This window comes from Vombatus ursinus, unplaced genomic scaffold, assembly GCF_900497805.2.
Source record: "Vombatus ursinus unplaced genomic scaffold, bare-nosed wombat genome assembly UNPS02014847.1, whole genome shotgun sequence".
Taxonomy (NCBI): Eukaryota; Metazoa; Chordata; class Mammalia; order Diprotodontia; family Vombatidae; genus Vombatus; species Vombatus ursinus.
In genome coordinates, this window is record NW_020954625.1 from 4,274,468 (window position 1) to 4,296,271 (window position 21,804).

General features: G+C 47.9%; 1 protein-coding gene across 1 annotated transcript; it reads left to right on the forward strand.

Moving 5' to 3' along the window:
* Positions 1 to 12,143: 12,143 nt before the first annotated feature.
* Positions 12,144 to 17,796, forward strand: NODAL (nodal growth differentiation factor). Its single transcript, XM_027840567.1, has 3 exons — positions 12,144 to 12,320; positions 15,956 to 16,665; positions 17,644 to 17,796. Exons 1-3 carry the CDS (start codon positions 12,158 to 12,160, stop codon positions 17,794 to 17,796), a joined length of 1,026 nt encoding a protein of 341 aa, XP_027696368.1. The 5' UTR covers positions 12,144 to 12,157.
* The last annotated feature ends 4,008 nt before the right edge of the window (positions 17,797 to 21,804 follow it).

Genomic DNA, 21,804 nt, shown 5'->3' on the forward strand with positions numbered 1-21,804 from the left:
GTCTCGACTAGCCTAACCCATGGGACTCAGTCTACCTGGAAAGCCTATGTATCCTTTCGGGCCCAAATCAAAGGCCACCTTCTCCTCCAGTGATGACCGGCCCTGTCCAGCCAGCCAGAAACTGACCTTCAAGAGCCCTAAAGGCCTCTGTGATGCAGTGCTTGGCAGCTGACCTGCGCAGCCCAATTGCCATTATCTCCAGACTATTCAGCATTTCCCACATATTCCACCTCCGGCCTCTGACCTCTGTCCCACATCCTACAATGCACTCACTCCCACCTCTTAAAATCCTAGCTTCCTTGAACGCTCAGGTCAAGCACCACCTCCTACAGGAGGGTGCCAGAGGTGACGGCCCCTCGGGCTCCAGACCCTCCCCGGGCTCTGCCTCGGTTTCCCCAGCTCTGCAGTCCAACCTCCAGATTCTGCCTCTGTGACTCTCACAGCGGGAAGAAACCTGAGAGAGCCGGGGCCCCACCTGAGCGGACAGCACCAGAGCCCCCAATCCGAATGCTGGAAAAAGAAGGGAGCTCAGACGCCATCTCGTCCCACCCCCCTCATTTTACACAGGAGAAAACGGAGGTCCAAAGTGCAGCGACTTACACAAGGTCAAGATGGTAGTAAACGTCCGAGGCACAGTTTGAACCCAGGTCCTCAGAATCCAGAGCCAGGGTTCTTTCCACTCTGCTACACTGCCCCAACGCATATTTATTTATGAAGCTCCTACTATGTGCAAGGCACTAAACGATGAAGACGCAGCTACAAAAGGGAAACAATGCCCACCCCCAAGGTGCTCCTGCTCTGCTAGGCAGAGAAAGCATGTTCCCAGATAAGTCTATACAGGATCCGTTCAAAAGAAATGCAGTGACTGGGGAGTGAGAGGGAGCAGGGGAGAAGAGGGCCCTTAGGGGGCGAGGGGACTCAGGAAAGGCCACTTAGCACATGAGCGGAGCCTTAACGGTTCCTAGGTTCCTAGAAGCGGGAGAAAGGAGGATGGGCAATCCTGGAAGGCAACAGGGGACCAGCCTGAGCAAAGATGCAGGAGGCAAGATTTGGAGAAATAGTATAAGGTAAAGAGGCCGTGGGACTGCTAGGTGGCTCAGTGGATAGAGCACTGAGTCTGGGGTCAGGAGGACTTGTGACCCTGGCCGAGGCACTTAATCTTGTTTGCCTCAGTTCCTCATCTGTAAAATGAGCTGAAGAAGGAAAAGGCAGATCCTCCAGTATCTTTGCTAAGAAAACCCCATATGGAGTCACAAAGGGAGAGGACTGAACGACAAACAGCCCGGGGCTTCTGGGTCCTGGGGCTGGGTGCAAGTTATCATCCCTGCTATTCACAGCCTATGGGACCTTGGGTGATTCAATTTTTTCTCCCCTGGCCTCAGTTTCCTTTTCCATGAAATAAGGAGGTTGGATTTGACTTAAGGGCCTACTACATGCTGGGCACTGTGCTAGGAGGTGGGGATTCAAGTTGACAGAATGAAACTGTCCCTACTGTGCACCAAGATCTTGCATTCTGATAGAGGAGATGAGAACACATAAATATATGTGTGAACAGCAATGAATCCAATAAGTAATCCTGTGCAGAGCACTTTCCTTATCTGGGCCTCAGTTTCTTCAATTGTAAATGGGAACAGGAATTCTTCCACTAGTTACCACATGGACTATTGGGAGGAAAGGCCTCTGTAAACCTTTAAGGCCATAGAAGGCAAAGTGAAAAACAAGGGGACAGGAAGAATGCCCCCCACACACACATACACACTCACATATACTTGCACACACACTCACACTCACACACACACACATGCTCACACTAACTACCACAGAAACAGAAAAGAGAATGAGAATGAATGCTGGCCCTTACAGGGAGGGATCAAAAAATAATGATGTTTTAGGCACTGATATTTATCCACTTCAACTCAGAATACTGAGCAATGCTCAATTGGTTGTATTGATATTCAGAGATAATCCTTTAAAAATTTTTATTGATTACCTTTTGCTTTTCTATCTCCTTCATTTCACAATAGATCCCCCCTCCCTGACCGCCTTTGGCATTCATTTTTTGTTTGTTTTATTCTTTCCATTTATGATGTTAATTTTTCTATAAAATATTTTTAAAACAATATAAATTGAGGGATTATCATAACATGCCACAAAATTACATACAATATAGTATGTTATTACAATATGCCATCATGTTGTAATATACCCTAACATAATGATATACTATTTAATATTAACAGATTCTATATTATGTTGTATAATTACATTATATAATTATAATAGAGTGCCTCCCCTGGAGTCAGAAAAGGCTGGGTTAAAATCTTACCTCTGGCTCATTCGTACTAGTCGTGTGACTCTGGGCAAATTATCTCATCTCTCAACTGTAAAGTCTAAAATGGAAATAAGAAACTCTGAGACCAATTACCCCCATGGCCGTCTCGAGGCTAGAATAAGGCAACTTGTTATGAGGCACTTTGTTATTAGAACTCTAAAGCTCCCTCTAGGCGTGGGTCTGGGAAATGACCGGTTACACCCCCGTGTCACATCTGTAAAATCGACAGCACACTTAGAACTCTCTTCATCTCTCTTAGAATCCGATTCTAACATCAGAGACTACGAAAGCCACTGACAAAGTCACGTGTGAAGTTTCCTCCAAGTGGCCATAGCTCTCACATCCTTGGTAGGAGCTTCCTGCCCTTCGCAGGAGGCTGACCTGCTATTCATAGTATTAGTCCTTGGGAGCCCCTCCACGCGTGATTCCCAGGCAGCTCTGAAGTAGCCCCTTTGATGTGAATGGGGGATACTGGCTCAATCGGTCAATAAGCAGGTCCTGGGATGAAAGGTCAGTGGGGTCCTGCCCTTAGGGAACTTACAGTCTAAGTGGGGAGTAAAAACCTATGCTCATGGCCAAGCAGACTGGGTTGGGAGTCAGAGGATCTAGATTCGAATCTTGACTAATACTGTATGACCTTGGACAAGTCACTTTTTCTCCTTTGTAAGAAGAATGAGTTGGACTAGATGGTCACCAAAACCCTCTCTCTCTCTCTCTGCCTCATCTCTCTCTTGGAGCTAGGCTACTCCATCCTGCAGGTCCCTCCCTGCTCAGGTTAGAACCTGAACAGGGAAAGTTGTTCAAAACTGAATATGAGAAACTGTTCTTGTTTCATTCCATATCAATAAATACTTAAGTACCTACTGTGCAAGGCACAGGATTAGGAACCAGAGGATACAAAACACACACAACACCCAGGCCTCCTCTCCTCGAGGTTACAATTTCGCAGAAGGGGAAATTATCCAAATATTCCACTGGATATGGGAAGTTTCAACCATTTGGAATTTTCCACCAACAATCATCCATGCCTGAGCACCCGTGCAACTTGGGTTTCCTACAAACGGAGGGTCCATTCAGTGGGCTGAAAGGCTTCCCCAATTTCTCCTACCATTTCCAGGGTGCAACTGGAGCTCCCTCAGGCCTTCCTGACTCGAGGACCCGGGATTCTACCTGCTGTACCACCTAGCTGCCTCCAAGTGCCTTTTCCAGAGTCAGCAGATAGTAAACGTTACAGACAGGATTTAAGTCAGGTCTTCCTAACTCCAGGTCCAACACTGTGGAGTATGCCACCTGCTTCTTGGTTCCAAATTTCGAAGCTCCAGATCTCCTTCCCTTTTCAATATCCTTAGGGTGTTCTTTAAAAAAAAAAAAAAATCTGCCTCCTGGAATCCTAATGAGCACTACAGAGCATTGTTGGAAGAGGAAGAGCATGAACCGCCCTCCCTCTAGCCTCTCCTCAAAATCCTTTTTCCTGGTCAGACCTTACTGGGATAATGAAGAGAGGTGACACTTCCCCTAACCCTACCTAACTCTAAACCTCTAACCCTTTAGCTTTGTCCATGTGACTTTAGGGCACATTTTGAACCAAATTCCTTAATTTCCAGTTTTCAATATGTCTTCCTTCCATGTATGATCACTAGTATGGCTGCACTGGACCTGGGTTTCAGTTAATGGTGCAAACCATTAGCCAGCTATGGAATCTATTAACAAAGCCCTGGTCTCCTTATCCATAAAATAAAGGGATTAACAGGCATGGAATGAGGCATTGCTTCGAAGTGTGGACCCAGTTTTGTTGTTTTTTTTAGCTTACAAAGGGTATGCTAGAAACAATTCAGACATGCTTGTGAGAGGTGATCGTTAAATTATGAATGCGAACATTTACACTTCGGAAACCAGCAAATGCTACAAATCATGACTTGATTTGTTGATTTGTCTGGACTTAAGAAAGTGACAGAGAAAATGTTAATAATGCAAATTAAACTCAAAAGCGTGTCAAACTTATGTTTTGTTTTGTGTCCCCCCACCATCCAGTACTTAAACATTTACCAGCATACTATATTTTTCTTGGGGGGGGGCAGGTGGATTATCAGGAAATCAGTCAATCAACAAAAGAAGCATTTATGAACTGGCTATGGTGTATTAAACACTGTGCTGGGTGCAGGGGATGTGGAGTCAAAAGTGTTAGCAATGTTCAAATAAATCATCAATAAGCTTTATTTTTTTTTTGAGGGATTAGACAGGATACTAATCATTACGGCCCTCCCCAGCTCTGCCATGCGGTGTTCAAAGTCCCCTGCGCTTCTGATGTTCTTTGTTCTAAGGTACCCTCCAGTTCTGACATTCTATGTAAAGGTTTCCAAACCTTTTATGTGTCATGGACCCCTCTGGCAATCACGTAAAACACACGGACCCCTTCTCAGGTGTTCTGAGTGCACAAAATACAATGATTACAAGTGAAATCAGTTCCACTGGCATGTGAAATACTGAAATCATGGACCCCAAGTTAAGACCCCCCTGTATAAACTGGATTCTGTTCCCTTCAGGGCTCCTTCCAGCATGGCCGCTCTGCATCGTGTTGTATTCTCATGCCCCCTCAGCTCAGACACTGCACCTCCTAAAAGTCAGCCTCAACATTCTATATTCTACAGGCCCCGAGCGTTCTGCACTCTCTGAGCTAAGGGTCTTTCAGCTCTCACACATGCTGTGACTTCTAACACATTCTATCATTGTTTGACTCCAAAAAACTGTACATCTCTGTATCTCTCAAAGTGCCCCACACAGCGTTATGGCCCTGGTGGCCACTCAGTCAATATTTGTCAAGTGAATGAATAAAGGACAACTGGAAACCACAGTGGGCCTCATCAAACATCCTGCTCCCTAGAGCAGGTGATACCCCTACTCTGGGGAGGGGGGACCTTGGGAACCACCTCATTCCTATCTCCCCACCCCAAGGGAGAAAGAAAGCAATCTGGATATGAGGAGCACTGCTCTGGCCAAGGCAGGAAGCAACAAAATCCACGGACAGAAGCTATTTGTGCCTTTGGCCAACTGCCCTGGGCCTGACTCCACGCTGCTGGCTGAACTGAGCTAAAGGAGGAGGTTAGACAGACAGACAGACACAGACAGGCAGAGAGATAATCGGCCAGTCGACCGGTCAGCCAGTCAGCCGGCCAGTCTGGTAGATGGGTCAGCCGGTCAGCCGGTCAGTCAGTAAGCTCATTAGTTGGTCGGACAGTTTGTCAGTTGCTTGGTAACATGGTCAGCTGGCCAGTAAGGTAGTTGGTCAGTCAATGGTCAGTTGGCCAGTCACTCACTCACTCAGTCAGCTTGTTTCTTAGTTGTTTCATTGGTCAGTCACACAGTCCAGCGGTTCAGTCAGCTTCTCAGCTGACCAGTTTCCCAACTGGAGGCTCAGGTGGTCAGCTGCAAGTGGGTCAGGCGGGTGGGTTGGTCAGTCCATCAGTCATGCTGCCAGTCAGTCTGCTCATTGACTGGTTAGTTAATCTGTCAGGCTGTCAAACATTGTCAGTTAGTCAGTGAGATAAAAGTGACTGGAGAGAGAACACAGACAAGTCAGAGGTAGCTGATAGTGCAGTGAACTCTCAATCCACCATGGTATTTTCTCAGCTGATTAAAAACAATTATCCTCCTATGGAAATGGAGCTGAAATCTGTCCAAAGCTGGTGTTGCCCTTTTGCTTCTGACTGAGCCCTTGTCCTCAAATGCTGGGCTCAGTACAAGGTCACAAGGGTTACTTAAGGTCTGAGGGGAGGAAGGCATGTAGAAAAGAAGGAACAGATGTCCCTTTGCTGCCCCAGCAGAGAGAACAGTTCCAGGGAACAGTGCCCCCAGCCCCTCCTCTCAGACCCCATTCAGAGTGTCGTATTCCGCACCAGACACCACATTTTAGCAAGGGCAGTGACAAGCTGGAATTGGCCCCAAGTGTGTGGAGGGGAGGGGAGGCCTTAGAACCCAGCTCTGCAGTTGGAGGAGGCCTCAGAGGCCATGTAATCTCAGTCCATTTTACAGAGGAAGAAACTGAGCCCCAGAGGGTTGAAGTGATGTGCTCAAGGGGACCAAGACAGTGAACAGTCTTGGGATCATGCCATGCAAGGACTGGAAGAAGACAATGGAGCTGTTCAGCCTAAAGAAGTCAGTCACTCACCAAGCATTTATTAAGCGCCTACTCTGTACTCGGATGGGGCAGTACTAAGAGTTGGGGATACAAAGAAAGGCAAAAGCACAGTCTCGGTCCCCCCAGAGCTCACTAGGGGGAAACGACGTGTGTACAGCCACGTACATATAACGTACATAAATGGTGTAAATGAAAGACAATCTCAGAGGGCCGGCAGGACCAGTCAGGATGACTGGCAAAGGCCTCCTGCAGAAGGTATATCTGGAGGAAGCCATGGGGCGCAGGTGAGGAGAAAAGCCATTCCGGGGATGTGGGACAAAAGAGAAGACGTGATCACTATCTTCAGGGGAGTAAAGGGCTGTCCCAGGAAGAGGGTTTAACCTTCTAGCAAAGTAAGGAAAGCTAACAAGCAGTCATCAAAAAGTGGAATGGGGCATCTTGCAAACTAAGGGGTCCCCTGTCCCCAGAGGGGTCCAAGCTGGAAAACAATGAATGGGCTGGCTGCAGAGAGAGGCTGGCTCAGACCTAGTTTGTATGAGATGCGCTCCCAAGTTTCTTTCCAATGCTGAGATTTTGATGGTTTGGGGATTCTCTCCCTTGGCTTTAAATAGGCCACAGAGCGTTAACCCACCTCCTGAACTTTCCCCAGCTCTCTCCTCTGTAAGGGATAAGTCCATGAGGTCCAAGGAAGCCCACACTCCTACAGCCGGGTAGCACTGAGCCAGGTTTGGGCCACACCTACCAAGCAAGCTGGGATGGCTAACTCTTCTACAGTGCTTACAAGGGCTCAGGCCACCACCATTTCCCTTCCAACAGGCCTCTAACCCACCACAAAGGGCAAAATACCCACATTGCCCAGTTGATGCCAGGTAAATAGCCCATTGTCCCTACCTCCAAAGGCAGAATCCATCTTTCTTTTGTCTCCACTCATCCTCTCTACTCCTTTGTCAGTCACATTCATGGGCCATTCCATGGGACTCAGAAAACATTTATTTAGTCCCTATTGCATCCAAGGATAGTGCTGAGAGTCACCACGATGAGGGACCCATTGGAGCACTGGCCTCATGCATACCTGTTTTGTATTAGGGGCATCTCTGTGTGTCTCATGTCCCTGTACCCATATGGGCTACTTTCCCTATCTGGTCTCTTCTGTGTGATCTTAGATTCCAAATCCTAAGTAGGAAGGAGGACCTTACAAGTCACCTCATCCAACTCTTTCATTTTACAAAGAAGGAATATGAGGGCCAGAGAGATAAAGGGACCTGACCAGTGTCATATGGCTAATGAGTGTCTGAGGCAGGATTTGAACCTATCTGCTGCCACACCATGCTGCCTCTGGGTGCTCCTGAGCCACCGGTTAGTGGGGAAGTGTGGTGGAGGAGGTAGTTCCACGTTCTCACGTAGGCCTGCCTCTAATGCTCCCAATACTTTTCAGAATTTTAGGTGTGAAATGGGAAGGGATCATGGGATAGAATGTGGGGGCCCCAGAAAGCATTGAGAACTATGGAATCCCAAAGAAACCTCCATCAGATCCGTTCAGAATTGAAGACTAAGGCCTCCTAAAAAGCGGGAGAAGGCCCACTTTTATTGCATGGAGGATGTACTGAGCACAATGACTGGCCATTTTTTAAGCTCATAGCATTTTCCCTTTTCTTTAATTACAGATTTAGAGCTGGCAGGGACTTGGGAGGAGGTGGAGCTGAAGCTGTTCATTGGAGCTCAGAAGTGACTTCCCGATGTCACACACCTAGAAAGGTCTCGATGACTGAGCCCAGGCCTCTACCATTACACAAGGTAGGTACCTGTGTGGCTAATGAGGCAGGAGGGGAAAGCTAGGCCTGGGCCTTGCACAGGATAAATGTCCTAACCTTTGTTGTTCAGCCTTTGTTCTTTTTTTTTTTTCCATTTGGGAGGGGCAATTGGGGTTAAGTGACTTGTCCAGGGTCACGCAGCTAGTTAAGTGTCAAGCGTCTGGTCTGAGGCCGGATTTGAACTCAGGTCCTCCTGACATCAGGGCCCGTGCTCTATCCACTGCGCCACCTAGCTGCCCCTCAGCCTTCGTTCTTGAAGAGGACCAATGACATCAGAAGGGTGATGGCTTGACTTGCAAGTGAACTGGATTGAAGTGAGGCACAGCTGTGCAACGTCATCAGCCTCACTCTCTTCTCCAGAGTCATCAGGGTCCAGTGGCAAGACATAGCTCAAGAAGACTGGCAATAGCCCACCCTGATCTTTAGAGAAATAATCACACCTCCTCATTTTATAAAGGAGAAGCTAAGGCCCAGAGAAGGTGTGTCCTACCCAAGGTAGCAGAGGTGAGATTCCAAGCCAGGTTCTTTGACTATGAAGTTTCCCTGTACCACAACATCTTCCACATATCTTCCTTTGATCCTTATAACATAACCTATTTTACAGATGAACAAACTGAGAACCAGAGAAGTTAAGTCACTAGCCAAGGTCCCATCCTCTGGGTCATGACTGAATCAAGAGTAGAACCTAGAATTACTGAATTTCAAAGGGGTCAGAGACCTTAAGAGTCATGGAACCCAGCCTGAAGAGGAGGAGAAACCCCTTCTAATATCCTTGACAAGGAGTAATCCAATGGGATAGGATGGGAGGGGAAGGAAGTATTTAAAAACATACTCACAGAGGAGAACAAAAGGAAACACGGACAGGCCTTGAAAGTTACATGCTGAATTTGTTCTATGGTTGAAAGGAAAAGCAAACTGTTGCATAATGGAAATTCAGTCTCATTTTTTTCTATTTCTCTCTTTTTTCTATTCTACTTTCTATTTGAAAATGATCAGTTTTTTATGTTCAAATGCAGAATAAACAATTTTCAGTTTCTGTTCCAAGTCTGACAGCTGAAAGGGGCCAAGTCTCACTCTACTTTTGTAAATAAAGTGAAGCCCAGAGATAAGAGAATACCTTCTCAAGGTCAAATCCTCGTAGGATGCAAACCCACTGTCTCCTGAGGCCGAGCATCCCACATTGGGACAGCCCTCCTCCTTCCAATGGAAGTATTTTTGCTATATGGAGCTTCAATTTGACAGGGCCTTCCATAATCCATACCACTCCCCCCACCACCACCCCACAGTCATCTATAGAGTTCATGACCTAGGATTCCCCTCAGTTAATTTGTGATGGAGCATGGTCAAACCAGTCCCCTCGGCCTATGGCATCCACTGGCTGGCCCTAGACATGAGGCCATGCTGGAGTCTTAACGTCTCATTCAGTCACCCTGCTGGGCCATCTCACCTTTTGCTTGTCAAAGAGTGTGTACCACCACCTCCGCCCCTCCCCACCTCCCTTTTCTGGTCATGACATCCTATAAGTTATCTTTCCCAATTAGAAGGTAAGTGTCATGAATATGACTGTTCCTTTAACAAACAAATTTAAATTCTTGTATCCCCAGTGATTAGAATAAAGTAAGTGCTTAATGAATGCTTTTTTCATTCATTCAGTTCCTGACTGTTAGAGTCTGCTACTCCTGTGGCTGCTGCTGGATTGTTTTTCAGTTGTGTCCGAATCTTCGTGATGCCATTTGGGGTTTTTTTTTTTCGGCAGAGATACCTGGGGTGGTTTCCCATTTCCTTCTCCAGCTCATTCTACAGATGAGGAAACTGAGGCAAACAGGGTGAAGTGACTTGCCCAGGGTCACACAGCTAGTAAGTGTCTGAGGCCAGATTTGAACTCAGGAAGATGAATACTCCTGACTCTAGGTCCCCACTATATCTATCCACTGTGTCATCTAGCTACCCCTGCTCCTATCATGTCAAGCCAAAAGAATAAAAGGAATTTGACATCCTAGCTTATTCAGATCATAAGTACAAAGAGTGATTACAAAATCAGATTAATACCGAAAGGTGGTCAATAACTATTGATTAAGCACCTGGCACTGCACTAAGGACTGGGGATACAAAGAAAGGCAAAAGATTTCAGCCTTTTTTCCCGAAGGAACTCCCAATCTCAACACTGGATTATGGGGCACATGGGCGGGGGAGTAAACTGTAAGAAGACTGGAAAGCTAGGAGGGGGCCAGGAGATGAAGGGCTTTAAAAGCCAATGGGAGGGTTTTCTATTTGAGCTAGGAAAGGAAATGTCCCTTCCTTTATATTCCTACCTGGTCATCCATCAGGTCACACTTCATTTACACCTTCAATGGTGCACCTACCACCTCGGTCCATATTCCTTTCTCACCTTTTCCCTTCACTCCTCCCACCTCAAGCACTGCTGAGACCCCACCCCACCCCCACCTAACTTCCAGGATACTCACGGTTAGGGGCTTGTCAAAAGGTGGCCAAAAGTTAACAAGGACGTCTGGAAAGTGTCTGAGGTGGCAGGACCCACTCAGAGACACGTTTTCTCACCCCTTTGTCTGACTTGGTAAGGCCGTTCCTTAGTCACAGGCTAGATGTTTGAAGCCCTGGGGATTTGCTCTGAAATCAACTAATTTGAAACAGGCTGTCTCTTAAGAAAGAAAAAAAGAGTCAGAAAAACGGGGCAGTTAAGAAGTCAGGGAACATCAGGCACATGAAAATGTAGGGGAGAAATGGAAAGAGAAAGTCCAACATACGGAGGCTGGAGCACAGTGGACAGAGCTTCGGGTTTGTACATTTGGACTGAGAAGTTTGAATCATAAAGGCTGGATGTAGATGACCCCCAGGGTCCCACCCAACCACGAATTCTAGCATGTTAGGAGAGTTAGTCTGAAAGCACAAAAGCATCTCATGAGAGGTGTGGACACCCGGATTCTCTCTGAGATTCTGATTTCTGTAGCCTGGCCCCCTCCTCCTTCCCAGCAGTTACACTAGGTCTAAGACTCCCTACTTGGTCTCACCTTTCCTCTGTCGATAGGGACAATGCCAAGTACTTTACACCTCACACAGTTGTTTGAAGGCAACCTAGTAAACCTTGGGTAAAGTGCTTAGAAAATCCAATGATTATAGAAGGAAATTTGCAAGTCAGTCCCAGGGGTCTTAACCTGATGTCCTCAGACCTCCAAAGGGTCCATGGAGAGATTTCAAGGTGAAAAAATTACATCTCTCTTTTCAGTAATCTCACTGAAATGGAACATGTCCTTCAATTATGAATGTAGGCAACAAACCACAGCAAAATTAGGCTTCACAACACTGCCAAGGGGTTCCATGATGCAGGAAAGGTTATTTAGAGCCCCTGATACAATTTACAGAGGAGGAAACCAAGATTCAGACAAGCCAAGTGACTTAAGTCACTATCAGCCTTAGGTTTTGGCATCTGTAAAATGGGTGAGTAATAAATCCCTGCTTCCCAGGGTCTCGTAAGGATAATAGGGTGTAACATATATAAAACACTTTACAAACTACATAAATGCTAGAGATTATGATGGTGGTAGGAGGATGGGAGGAGGAGGAAGAAGAGATCTTAGGCTCCGCTTGGGTGCCCATTTATCTTGCAGAGAATGGGAGGAATCCTCTTTAAACCTACAATGCTGGGTCTTCCTTTGCCTCTTCTTCTCTCTCCTCCCCATCACTTCTCACCCTGCAGGTCTCCTCCCCAGGGTTTCTCCCCTTGTGCCCTGGTGACCTTAGCCCTGCCACACAGAGGGGAGGGATTTTAGAAAGGAGAGAAAGGGCGGGAAAGGAGAGCATATAAGGGCGGAGACAGGACCTGTGCCTGGGTCTAATCGAGGTCTGACCTAGCTCTGGAGGATGGGAGAGCTTCAGCTTACTCTCCTGCTGGTGGCCTGGGGGGTAACAGTGTCAGCAGTACCCGTGCCCCTGCCCTCGTCGCCTTCTCCCCTGGCTTACATGCTGAAACTCTACCATGGTCACCAGCCCCGTGCCCACATCGTCCGCAGCCTGCAGGCTCAGGGTAAGGACGGGTATCAATTTGGGTGGGGCACCTGGGTGAGGCTGACTAACCTTGGTGAGGGCTGGGGCCTGGGAGGGTGGTTCAGTATTAGCGGGATCGGGATCTCCCAAGGGTTTTGGGGGGACCACATGGGTTTTAGCATCCTTGGCATCTCTGGAAACAGGGGTGCCTGTGTAAGGAGTGTAGTGTCCTAGGATCTGATGGGAGTCTTAGGTATCATGTGGCATCAGGGGAGGGTGTCTCGAGGAGCCTGGGTATTTGGAGGTGTCTGTTTCAGGGACGTCCCAGGAGCGGGGATGTCCTGGAATTCCAGGGTATCTCAGTGTCAAGGATGTCCCAGGGTTTACAATGCCCGATCATTAAGGGAGCTCAGGGATTTGGGAATGTTTCATTAGGGATGGCTGGGTTTCAGTGGGGTCCTGGGGTCAGGGGTATCTCAGGCTTTGAGGGTGACCCTTCATCAAGGGTATTCCACAGTGGGAGGGTTGGTAGCTCAGTGTCAGGGGTGCCCTGCGGTTGGGGCTATCCTAAAATTTGTGGTGAATGTCCCAGGGGATGTTGCACAATTTGGGAAGTCCCATAAATTGGGAATATCTGAGCGTCACCAGGGGCTGGTGGGTGTCCAAAGATTTGGGGTGCAGTGCGGCAAGCTATGGGATCAGGGTCAGGTCCTTACAGAAGAGTACACCCTAGGTCGCTTTCTGCCACCTCTGTTTCTGTGCTGGTCACCCCTACTCCACTGATGGGCACTCACATTAAAGTGAGGGCAAGAGGCAGGGATCGGGGAGTCAAGCCCCGTCCCCAGCCCAGGGTCTTGCGGAGTTTTCTCAGCCCTAAGATCCCAATCCACATCCCGCCGCCGCTGGGGGCGGGGCATGTCCATTCCTAGTCCAAGGGCCCTTCATCCCCACTCTGCTCCCCTCCCTAGGGACTTCCTCCGCAATCCACATCTCCTAATCTGAAAGAGACCACGATCTCCTGTCACTAGCCCCTGCCTGGTTCTTTGTAAGCCAGGCCTGGAAAGGGGGAGGGGGAGAAAGTGAGAAAAACCCTTTTCCTCTCCCCAGTCATCCTGCTCCCTGGGTCAGAGAACTCCAGTGACCTCTCCCCAAAGGTCATTTGTATTCGCCAACAAACCCAAGGGAAGAGACTGGCCCCTGGGGGAAAACCCCAAAACCACTATTCCCTTTGGGAAGCCTCTGGTGAGCTCTGAGCTAGTCCTGACCCAATCCACGAAGCCGACGGCCCCATCCGTAGCCACGGAAACTCAGCGTCCCTGCTTGGCCGGCCCTTCTTTGTAGACCCTCAGGAGCTGGGAGAAAGGGAAAGGAAGGGTGGGAGCCCTTCTCTAACTTGCTATTTGACTTTGGGATAAGATATTTGGTCCCTCTGGGTCTCAATCTGCAAAACTAAAGGGCTGGATTGAATGGTATTTCTAAATGTAGTCTCCCAACTCCACACACAAACACACACACACACACACACAATACATATATGTATATGTGTGTCTATGTGTGTGTATTCACACACATAGACACACACAGCCAGCCTAGGGAGCCCCTTGGGCTTGGGAACCAGAGAACTTGAGTGTGATGCTTATCACCCTGGGCCTCAGTTTCCTCATCTGTAAAATGTGGAGGTTGGACAAGCCGATCTGAGTGGTCCCTTCCAACTTCAGTGTAGATCTATGATTCTATATCTACTTCTAGAGCCAGCTCTCAATTAGCACTGACTCCTAGTCAGTCAACAAACATTAAGGGCCCGCTTAGCCGCATGGCAGCGGGTGAGGGGTTAAGCAGAAGTCCCTTCCATGTCCTTCTCTGGGCCTGCCTCACCTCTCTCCTTTGCAAATTTGTTTCCTTCCTTTTGAGAGGACTGGTGTGGATTGCTGCACTGCTGTAGGAGGTGACCGGTCAGTTTTGCTTCACACTTTCCCCCTTTGTTATAAAGAAAGGCTTACTGGGTAGGGGGTAGGGGTGGGGATATTTGGAAATAAATGATGTAAAAACAAAAGGCATCGATATCAGTAAAAAAAAAGAAAGAAAGAAAGAAAAAGGAAAAGAAGAAAAAGAAACAGAAACAGTGTTCTAAGGTCACTCCCAGCTGACAGTCCATGTTCCTTCCATGAGCTAAGGGCTCTTCCAACAGCAATATTCTCTCTTCTAATGGCCTCTTAGAGCTGTAAGACTGTGACTATCTAATGTAACTAATTTAACTAATAATTTCTGTCACACTTCAGAGGAGCTCCCCAGGCACTAAAACCATCAGCACCTGAAGGTGCTAAGAAGGAGGGAATTGTGATTAAGCGGAAGGACTCAGGAGTTGGGGCGGGATGGGATGGGGAGGAGCAGTGGCTGTCTGTCGGCAGAAGGGCAGGAAGAGGATTCGAAGCTCCGTTTCCCCAATTTACCTCAGACCCTTCGTCTGGGGCAGGGCTGCCTGTGTTTCTTCTGCAGGGGGAAACAGGACCCCAAGCAGTAGACAATGTTAATAGAAGGCAATGGGACCCTATTCCCAGACGCCTCTCCATGCTGAGCCAACCTAGGGGCAATGCCAGTGACCCAGATGCAAAGTCTTCCGAAGTGTCAAATCCTAGCCGTAACAACTTTCCCAGTTTTAAAAACAAAAAGGATTACAGCAGATGACACCTTCCAGCTCTAACATCCTATGAATATAATCTGCACAATAGCTACTGAGTACATAGTGCTAGGCTTACAAAGGGCCCATCTGAGCCTCCCAACAACCCTAGGTGGTAAATGTTGGAGAAGATGTGGGAAAATTGGAACACTAATGCATTGTTGGTAGAATTGTGAACTGATCCAACCATTGTGGAGAGCAGTTTGGAGCTATGCTCAAAGGGCTATTGCTATCATGGGCCCCATTTTCCAGATAAGGAACTGGAATCAGAGAGAGGCTGTCACTTGTCCAGGGCCACACAGCTAAGAAAGTCTAGGGCAGGACTGGAGGCCACATCTCCTGTCTCATACCAGGTGCAGGGCTCTAAAATAACTCAGATTTTTCTAGCATTTTAAGCCTCGCAAATCTATGCCCTCAAAATGTTGAGAGGCAGCACAGTACAGGGAATACCGCTGCCTTAAGAGTCAAAGGACCTGAGTTTGAATGCTGTCCCTGTCACTTATTACCTATGGCACATATGGTGCCACAGGTACAGATGACCTATGTGACTGGGTAAATCATTTCATCTTTCAGGTACAAATGTACCCATTTATAAAATGAGGGTGTTGTTTTGGTTAAATGGCTGATTACAGCTCTGAATCTAAGAACCTATGTAGGTAGAACAAGCACTATCATCTCTATTTTAAAAGGGAAGAAACTGAGGCAGAATGGGCCTATGATTTGCCTAAAATGACACAATCAGAAGCAGAATCAAGATTTGAAACCAGAGCTCTTCCATCCCAAATCCAGTGGGGTTTTCCCCCAATAACGGGGAATGGGTCTCCCTGCCCCCCCCACCATGTAGTACTGCCTCTGGGCACACACAGTGATACTGTCTGAAGTGAACAAGGGTATTTGGGAAGGAAGAGTACGCTTGCTGTGGACTGGCTGGTCAGTATTGCTCCTCAAGCCAAACCTCCCACTCACCCCACCCCTTCTCTATTTGCTTTTCTGCCTAGATGTGGTGATGGTGGGACAGCACTGGACGTTTGCCTTTGACTTCTCCTTCATGAACCAAGAGGAGGAACTAGAAGGTGCCGAGCTTCGGCTCCAACTCTCCCCCTCAGGGGAGCCTCCAGCCGAGGCACCGATCCTGGTCGAGATCTTTCACCAGCCACGGCGGGAGGGCGAGGACGACTCCGACGCCTGTCTGGAGCGCCGCCGGCTGGCTTTGTTCGTAGTCACTGCCTCCCAGGTCACCTTCTCCTCCGATGGCACGGTCCTGGAGGTGACGGAGGCCCTCACCAAGGGGCTCAGGCCCCTGAGCGGCCCACAGGAGATGCTGGTCTCAACCGTGGAAGGCACAGATGGACCCAGCCAAGACTGCAAGCGCCGGCCCCCGGAATCTCCCGTCTCTGACGTGCAGCTGATGCTCCACTCCAAGGAACAGAGGCGCCTTGGCAGCTCCACACTGCTGTGGGAGGCAGAGAGCTCGTGGAGGGCCAGAGAGGGCAGGATCTCACAGGAGAAAATCAAGAGGAACCCTCGACGCAGGAACGGGCTTGAAAACCGACAGTGCAGGAAAGTCAGGTTCCAAGTGGACTTTAACCAGATAGGCTGGGGCTCCTGGATCATCTACCCCAAGCAGTACGAAGCCTATCGCTGTGAGGGAGAGTGTCCCAACCCCATGGAGGAGAGGTTTCAGCCGACCAACCACGCCTACATTCAGGTACACCCTCAGAACGTGTGTGCTTGTGTGCACATTCGTGCAGCCGAGCAAGACGAGAGGGGTAAAAAACCCTGGTGGGGATCTAGCTGGGAGGCCACAGTTTGACACCACATCAATTCCTCTTCCTTCCTACATTGGGGGTTATCAGCCCTTGAGTTCTGAATAGTTAATAGAGCTGATTAATGGCCACTTACCCTCTGCTTCTCTAAATTATGGTGGGGAGAGAACAGAAAGAAGAGGTAAAGGAATGTTAGGAAAGATGGACAGAAGAAAATGGATGAATATGGTTTTGCTTGTTTTTAGTCATTTTCAGTCATGTCTGACTCTTTGCAAGTGAAATTTTGGGGTTTTCTTGGCAAAGATACTGTAGTGGTTTGCCATTTCCCTCTCCAGCTCATTTTACAGATGAGGAACGGAGGTAAATAAGGTTGAATGACTTGCCCAGGGTCACACAACTAAGAAGTGTCTACGAGACACTTAAAAGGATTTGTTCTGTAAAACTTGGACTCAGTCAAAAGGCCAACCCAAGCACCTAGAAGACCACAGGTCCAGACCCTGGCCCTAGTTCCAACCATATCAGAAATTGTTTGAGATAAACAAGTCCCTTCCAGTTCTGACATATACTGAACCTACGAATAAAATTGAAGTTATTTCTAAAAAACTGAAACCCAAAGTCCACAGGCTTTGAACACTTACTAGGTCCTGCTATAGTCAGCATTAGGAGCCAATCCGAATGGGCCAATATATTGCTGAAATCTAGACTGTTGGCCCCTTCCTGCTCCACCAACAAGTGAACTCATAGCTACCTTCATTAAAAATGCTCCTAGCTTTACCTATTTCTATACTGGGAAACCCTCACTTGGGTTCTGTTTGGCCTAAGGCAGTGACCAGTCATACCCCCTCCTCCCCATTCTGTCTTACCTGGAGTGAGAACAATCCAATTCTGACCTGCCCTGCCCTCCTTTTCTCCCTCTGCAGAGTTTACTGAAGTTCTACCAGCCTCACCAAGTGCCTTCTACGTGCTGTGCTCCCGTGAAGACCAAGGCCCTCAGCATGTTGTATCTGGAGAATGGCAATGTCCTCCTGGACCATCACAAGGACATGATAGTGGAGGAGTGTGGGTGCCTCTGAAAAGACATTAGATTTACAAGTCAACTCAATTCAAACCCCCACCCTCTGCTGTTGGCAGGGCTCAGCTGAACTGCTGAAAGGGCCAGGAAAGAGGGAGTTAACACAGAAAGGATTCAGTGCCCACCAGAGCTGAGGTGATGTGAATCTGGCTCGAGAGACAATCTGTGGACGGAGAGAATGGAGTGTTTAAGCTCCAGCTGTGGGGCTTGCCCTGTTTCTTCTTCATAGAATGGGTCTGTTCTGATCTCTGAGGCTGGTACCCCAGAATGACGCCAGGGCAGGCAGGTGTGTAAGCAGGAGCTGGTCTCTGCTAATGAACTCTACATGTCAATAAAACTATTGATCTTCTCCCAGGTGGCTTTGGCATTTAAAGGGAAGGATAAGAATCTTCTCCAGGAGGTCTAGGTATAGAAGACTTTGGAAGAGGGAAGTCAGGGTCCTGCCCTCATCTTTGCTGCGCTGGGGCTACTAGGGAAACACAATTCATATCTGTCCAAAGGTGACAGTGTAGGTATTTCTTCATGTATCCTTTAAGTTGGGTTCCCAAGTTTCTTAGCTGATAAAGCCCAAACAACCTTGGCCTGAGGTCCTGACAACCTGGCTTCAATTAGCTCTGCCACTCATTAGCCACAGTCCTGGACAACTCATCTTTCCCCCTACAGGCCTCAGTTTCCTCATCTGTAAAATGACAGGATTAGATGAAATTAGTCCCAAAGCCTTTTCCAGTGCTGTGATCTAAGGTGGTGATGTTTACAATTTAGGGCTGGAAGGGACCTCATGGACCAAGGAATACAATCCCCTCTTTATATCTGTGGAAGGAGACAAGCCTAGAGAGATGAAGTGATCTGCTAATAAACGGTAGAGCTTGGACTCTGCTGTCCAGCTAGAGTGAGCTGGGGACGCCAAGGTGACTTGACTTGTGAGTTTAAGATAACTTACATTTCCATAGTACTTAAAGGTTTACAAACTGCTCTTTCCTCACATCCTTCGAGGTATGTACGTAGATCAAACATTATCTCCACTTTACAGATGAAGAAACAGAGGCTCAAAGGTGAAGGATATTGCCAGGAAGTGGTATAATCAGGAAACTGTCCCAAATTTCCTGACTTCCCAAGGCCATGTCCCTTTCACTGTATCAGGGTGATTTTATCAACTAGGTCCTTTATTCCTTTACACTACTTGCCATGGGAGATAGATGTGTGTTTGTAAAGCCAAATAGCCCTGGGTCTTGCCTGAACCTCTCCCCTAGGCCCACTGCCAGGTCCCAGTTGGTCTTGGTTTGGACCAAACTTCATGGCACTACAGCTGAACTCTCTCACACAGGCGCCATATGGCAGTGGGTCACAACCCTTCCACCAGATCCCCTCCTCATTTTCTTTTATCCATCCGTGGAAGGGCAGCTGCCCATTTGGGGGATGACCAAGCTTTCATAAACCCTTTGCATGAGGTTCTAGGACCTTCAATTAATCCAACTGCAGAATAAACCTAGAATTCCCCCGGGGTCTTCAAAAGGCTAGCTTAATTAGGTGTTCGTGCCAGAAGGAATGATCCAGAGGAGCAGCAGCCCTAGCTGTAACTAGGGCCTAGCAGGAGATTGGATTTGCATCTGTCTGGCTAGTTGTGAACTCAACACCTCCAATCATCATCAGATCGATCCAGCCAGCCACCACCTGGGCTAGATGGAGATGGCAGCCAAGGCCAGAAAGGATTTTGCATTTGATAACACTCGGCTCACAGGGCAGCCTTACTCTCTGCTTTGGCTTAGCTTGCAGCCAAAAAAGCAGGCATCTGGATTATTCTCACAAATAATAGACCAAATTATACATTTACACTCCAATGAAACACGGGGCTGAGAAGGAATCCCACTGTAAAAGCTTTCACAGCTCACAGGGCCTCCAGAGAAGTCCACAGTCCAAGCCAGGATAACTTAGCAGCTCTTATGGGGCTAGAGCAGAGGAAGTTAAAGGCCACTCTATTTGTGGCCACATTGAGAAGTGCTGACAGCAGATTTACTCTTCAGTGAAACTCAGAGCCTTGATGATAAGCCATGTCATCACAGAAAGCTGAGGATCTCAGCTGAAGGTGATTACACCACACAAAATGTCTGGCAGACTAAGCCTTGAAGGCGGACTATGTCCCGCTCTTGGGCGAGATGATCAGGTGGCAGGGGGTGGGACTCAAGGTGCACCGGCCCAAGTCAGGCTGGAGAAAATCACCTAGACACCAAGCTTTCGCTTCTCAGCAAAGCTGCCCTTCTACAAACCCCTATACCAGGCTTCTTCTCAAAGGATCTGTAATGGGTGCGGTGAGAGTCTGCCTCAAATAGCCATCTTATGTCTTAACTGAGCAGCCAAAGGCTCAAAATGAAATCTAAGGCAAAAAAGGCTACCGGTCACAGAGCAAAGCCAAGACATTCACAAGTAACTAGTAACTAGCAAAGTCCTGGAGGCAATCAGCTACAATCTGGGTTCCAAGTGCCACAGTGGGGCCAAGCAATACTGCAGAGTGCTTATTGGCAAGCCTACCACATGGGCAAGGGGAGAAGGGTGAGAAAGCAAATGGGACCAAAAAGGGATATAGGAGAAGGGGCACCCAAGGTGAGCAGTGATACAATTCCATTCTGCACCAGGCCCACAGGTAACGCTACTCCTCTCCTAGAAAGCTCCCGCTGGCTGAGCAAACACTCCTTTGAGGACAATCTGTGCTCTGAGGCTTGTAAACTTCCACGAGGTAGTGAGAGACGATGCAATACGCTAAAGTACTACGCACACATCAGGGGTGTCAAGCATGGGTTCACTTCAGCCCCCAGGCTAGCAGCCCGGGAAGCACAGCAGATTTGGGGTCAAATCCCACCTTTACTGTGTGATGTGGGACAAGTTAATGATCTCCCTGGGCCTGTTTCTTCCTCTGTAAAAGAGATGGAACAGAAAATGCCAAACATCTCTTTCCTGGCCCTAAATCTATGATGCAAGTTTAATAATTTTTTCCACGGTGATTCTAAGGTTTACAAAGCACTTGATGCCCAACTCGATGAGGTAGGTAGTGCCAGAATTAGCTTCATTTACAGATGAGAGGCCAGAGGTTCCTAGAAGCAAAATGAATAGCCTTGTGGTGGGGCCAGATTCAAATCCAGGTCTCCAGACTCTCAATTCCAATGCACCAAAATACCCTAAGCTTGCCAAGCTGCATAGCCAATGTTGGAGCAAAGATCTGAACCCAGTTCCATCCAATACATTATCACATCCTTGACGGCACACTAAGGTGAACTAACTGTGCTGACCGTCACTGAGAATTCTCAGAAATCAAGATTATGCTTCAGTCCTTTTACTGGAAAAGGATTCCCTAAACCCATGGGATCCTTTGGACTTATCCTCTCCAAAAAACTGAACAACCCCATTGGCAAAGACCTCAATTCCAGCACTAATGTCATGGCATACGGCAATAGTGAGCACAGTGTTTAAGGAAGCTTCGGAGGGGTTATCTGGAGCCCTCATCCAGGCAATGCTTATTGCCAGACATGAAAGATGTCACCAAGCATGCACCTGTGTGAAGGGCAGAGGGAAGTCTGGAGTTAGTCCTCAGTCAGCCTTTGAGTGAGGAACACCTACAGTAACAGGAAAGAAGCGCTAACTTCTCAAAAAGGAGATGACAATTTACATTTTACGAGGGATTTTTCCTTGCGAAATAGGTGCTGTGGTATTTGTCCCATTTTACAATTTACAAGATTCAGCAGCAAAGGAATCTGTTCATTTGTGAGCATACACCTGCTAAGCTTTGGGTCGATTCTTGAATCCAGGGCTCCTGACCCCAAAGCCTAGTGCTCTTTGTCCAATACTGGCCTGCCTCTCTTGAGCCACACCCCAACTGTAAGGGCTCCACTGATGTGTCAGTCTTGAGTGTTAGGCTCAAAGAAGGCTGTAGCCTTTCCCCAAACACCTTCCACATTCTAACAAAGGCTCCCAAGATGCTAACAACTGACAGTGTGAAGAGGGAAAAAACAATCCAAAG

Bases quoted from the DNA above. Each gene is read 5' to 3' on its own strand.
- NODAL (XM_027840567.1), top strand. From the start codon at position 12,158: ATGGGAGAGCTTCAGCTTACTCTCCTGCTGGTGGCCTGGGGGGTAACA. The intron at 12,321-15,955 runs GTAAGGACGGGT...TTTTCTGCCTAG, and splicing joins CCGCAGCCTGCAGGCTCAGG to ATGTGGTGATGGTGGGACAG. The intron at 16,666-17,643 runs GTACACCCTCAG...CTCCCTCTGCAG, and splicing joins CCAACCACGCCTACATTCAG to AGTTTACTGAAGTTCTACCA.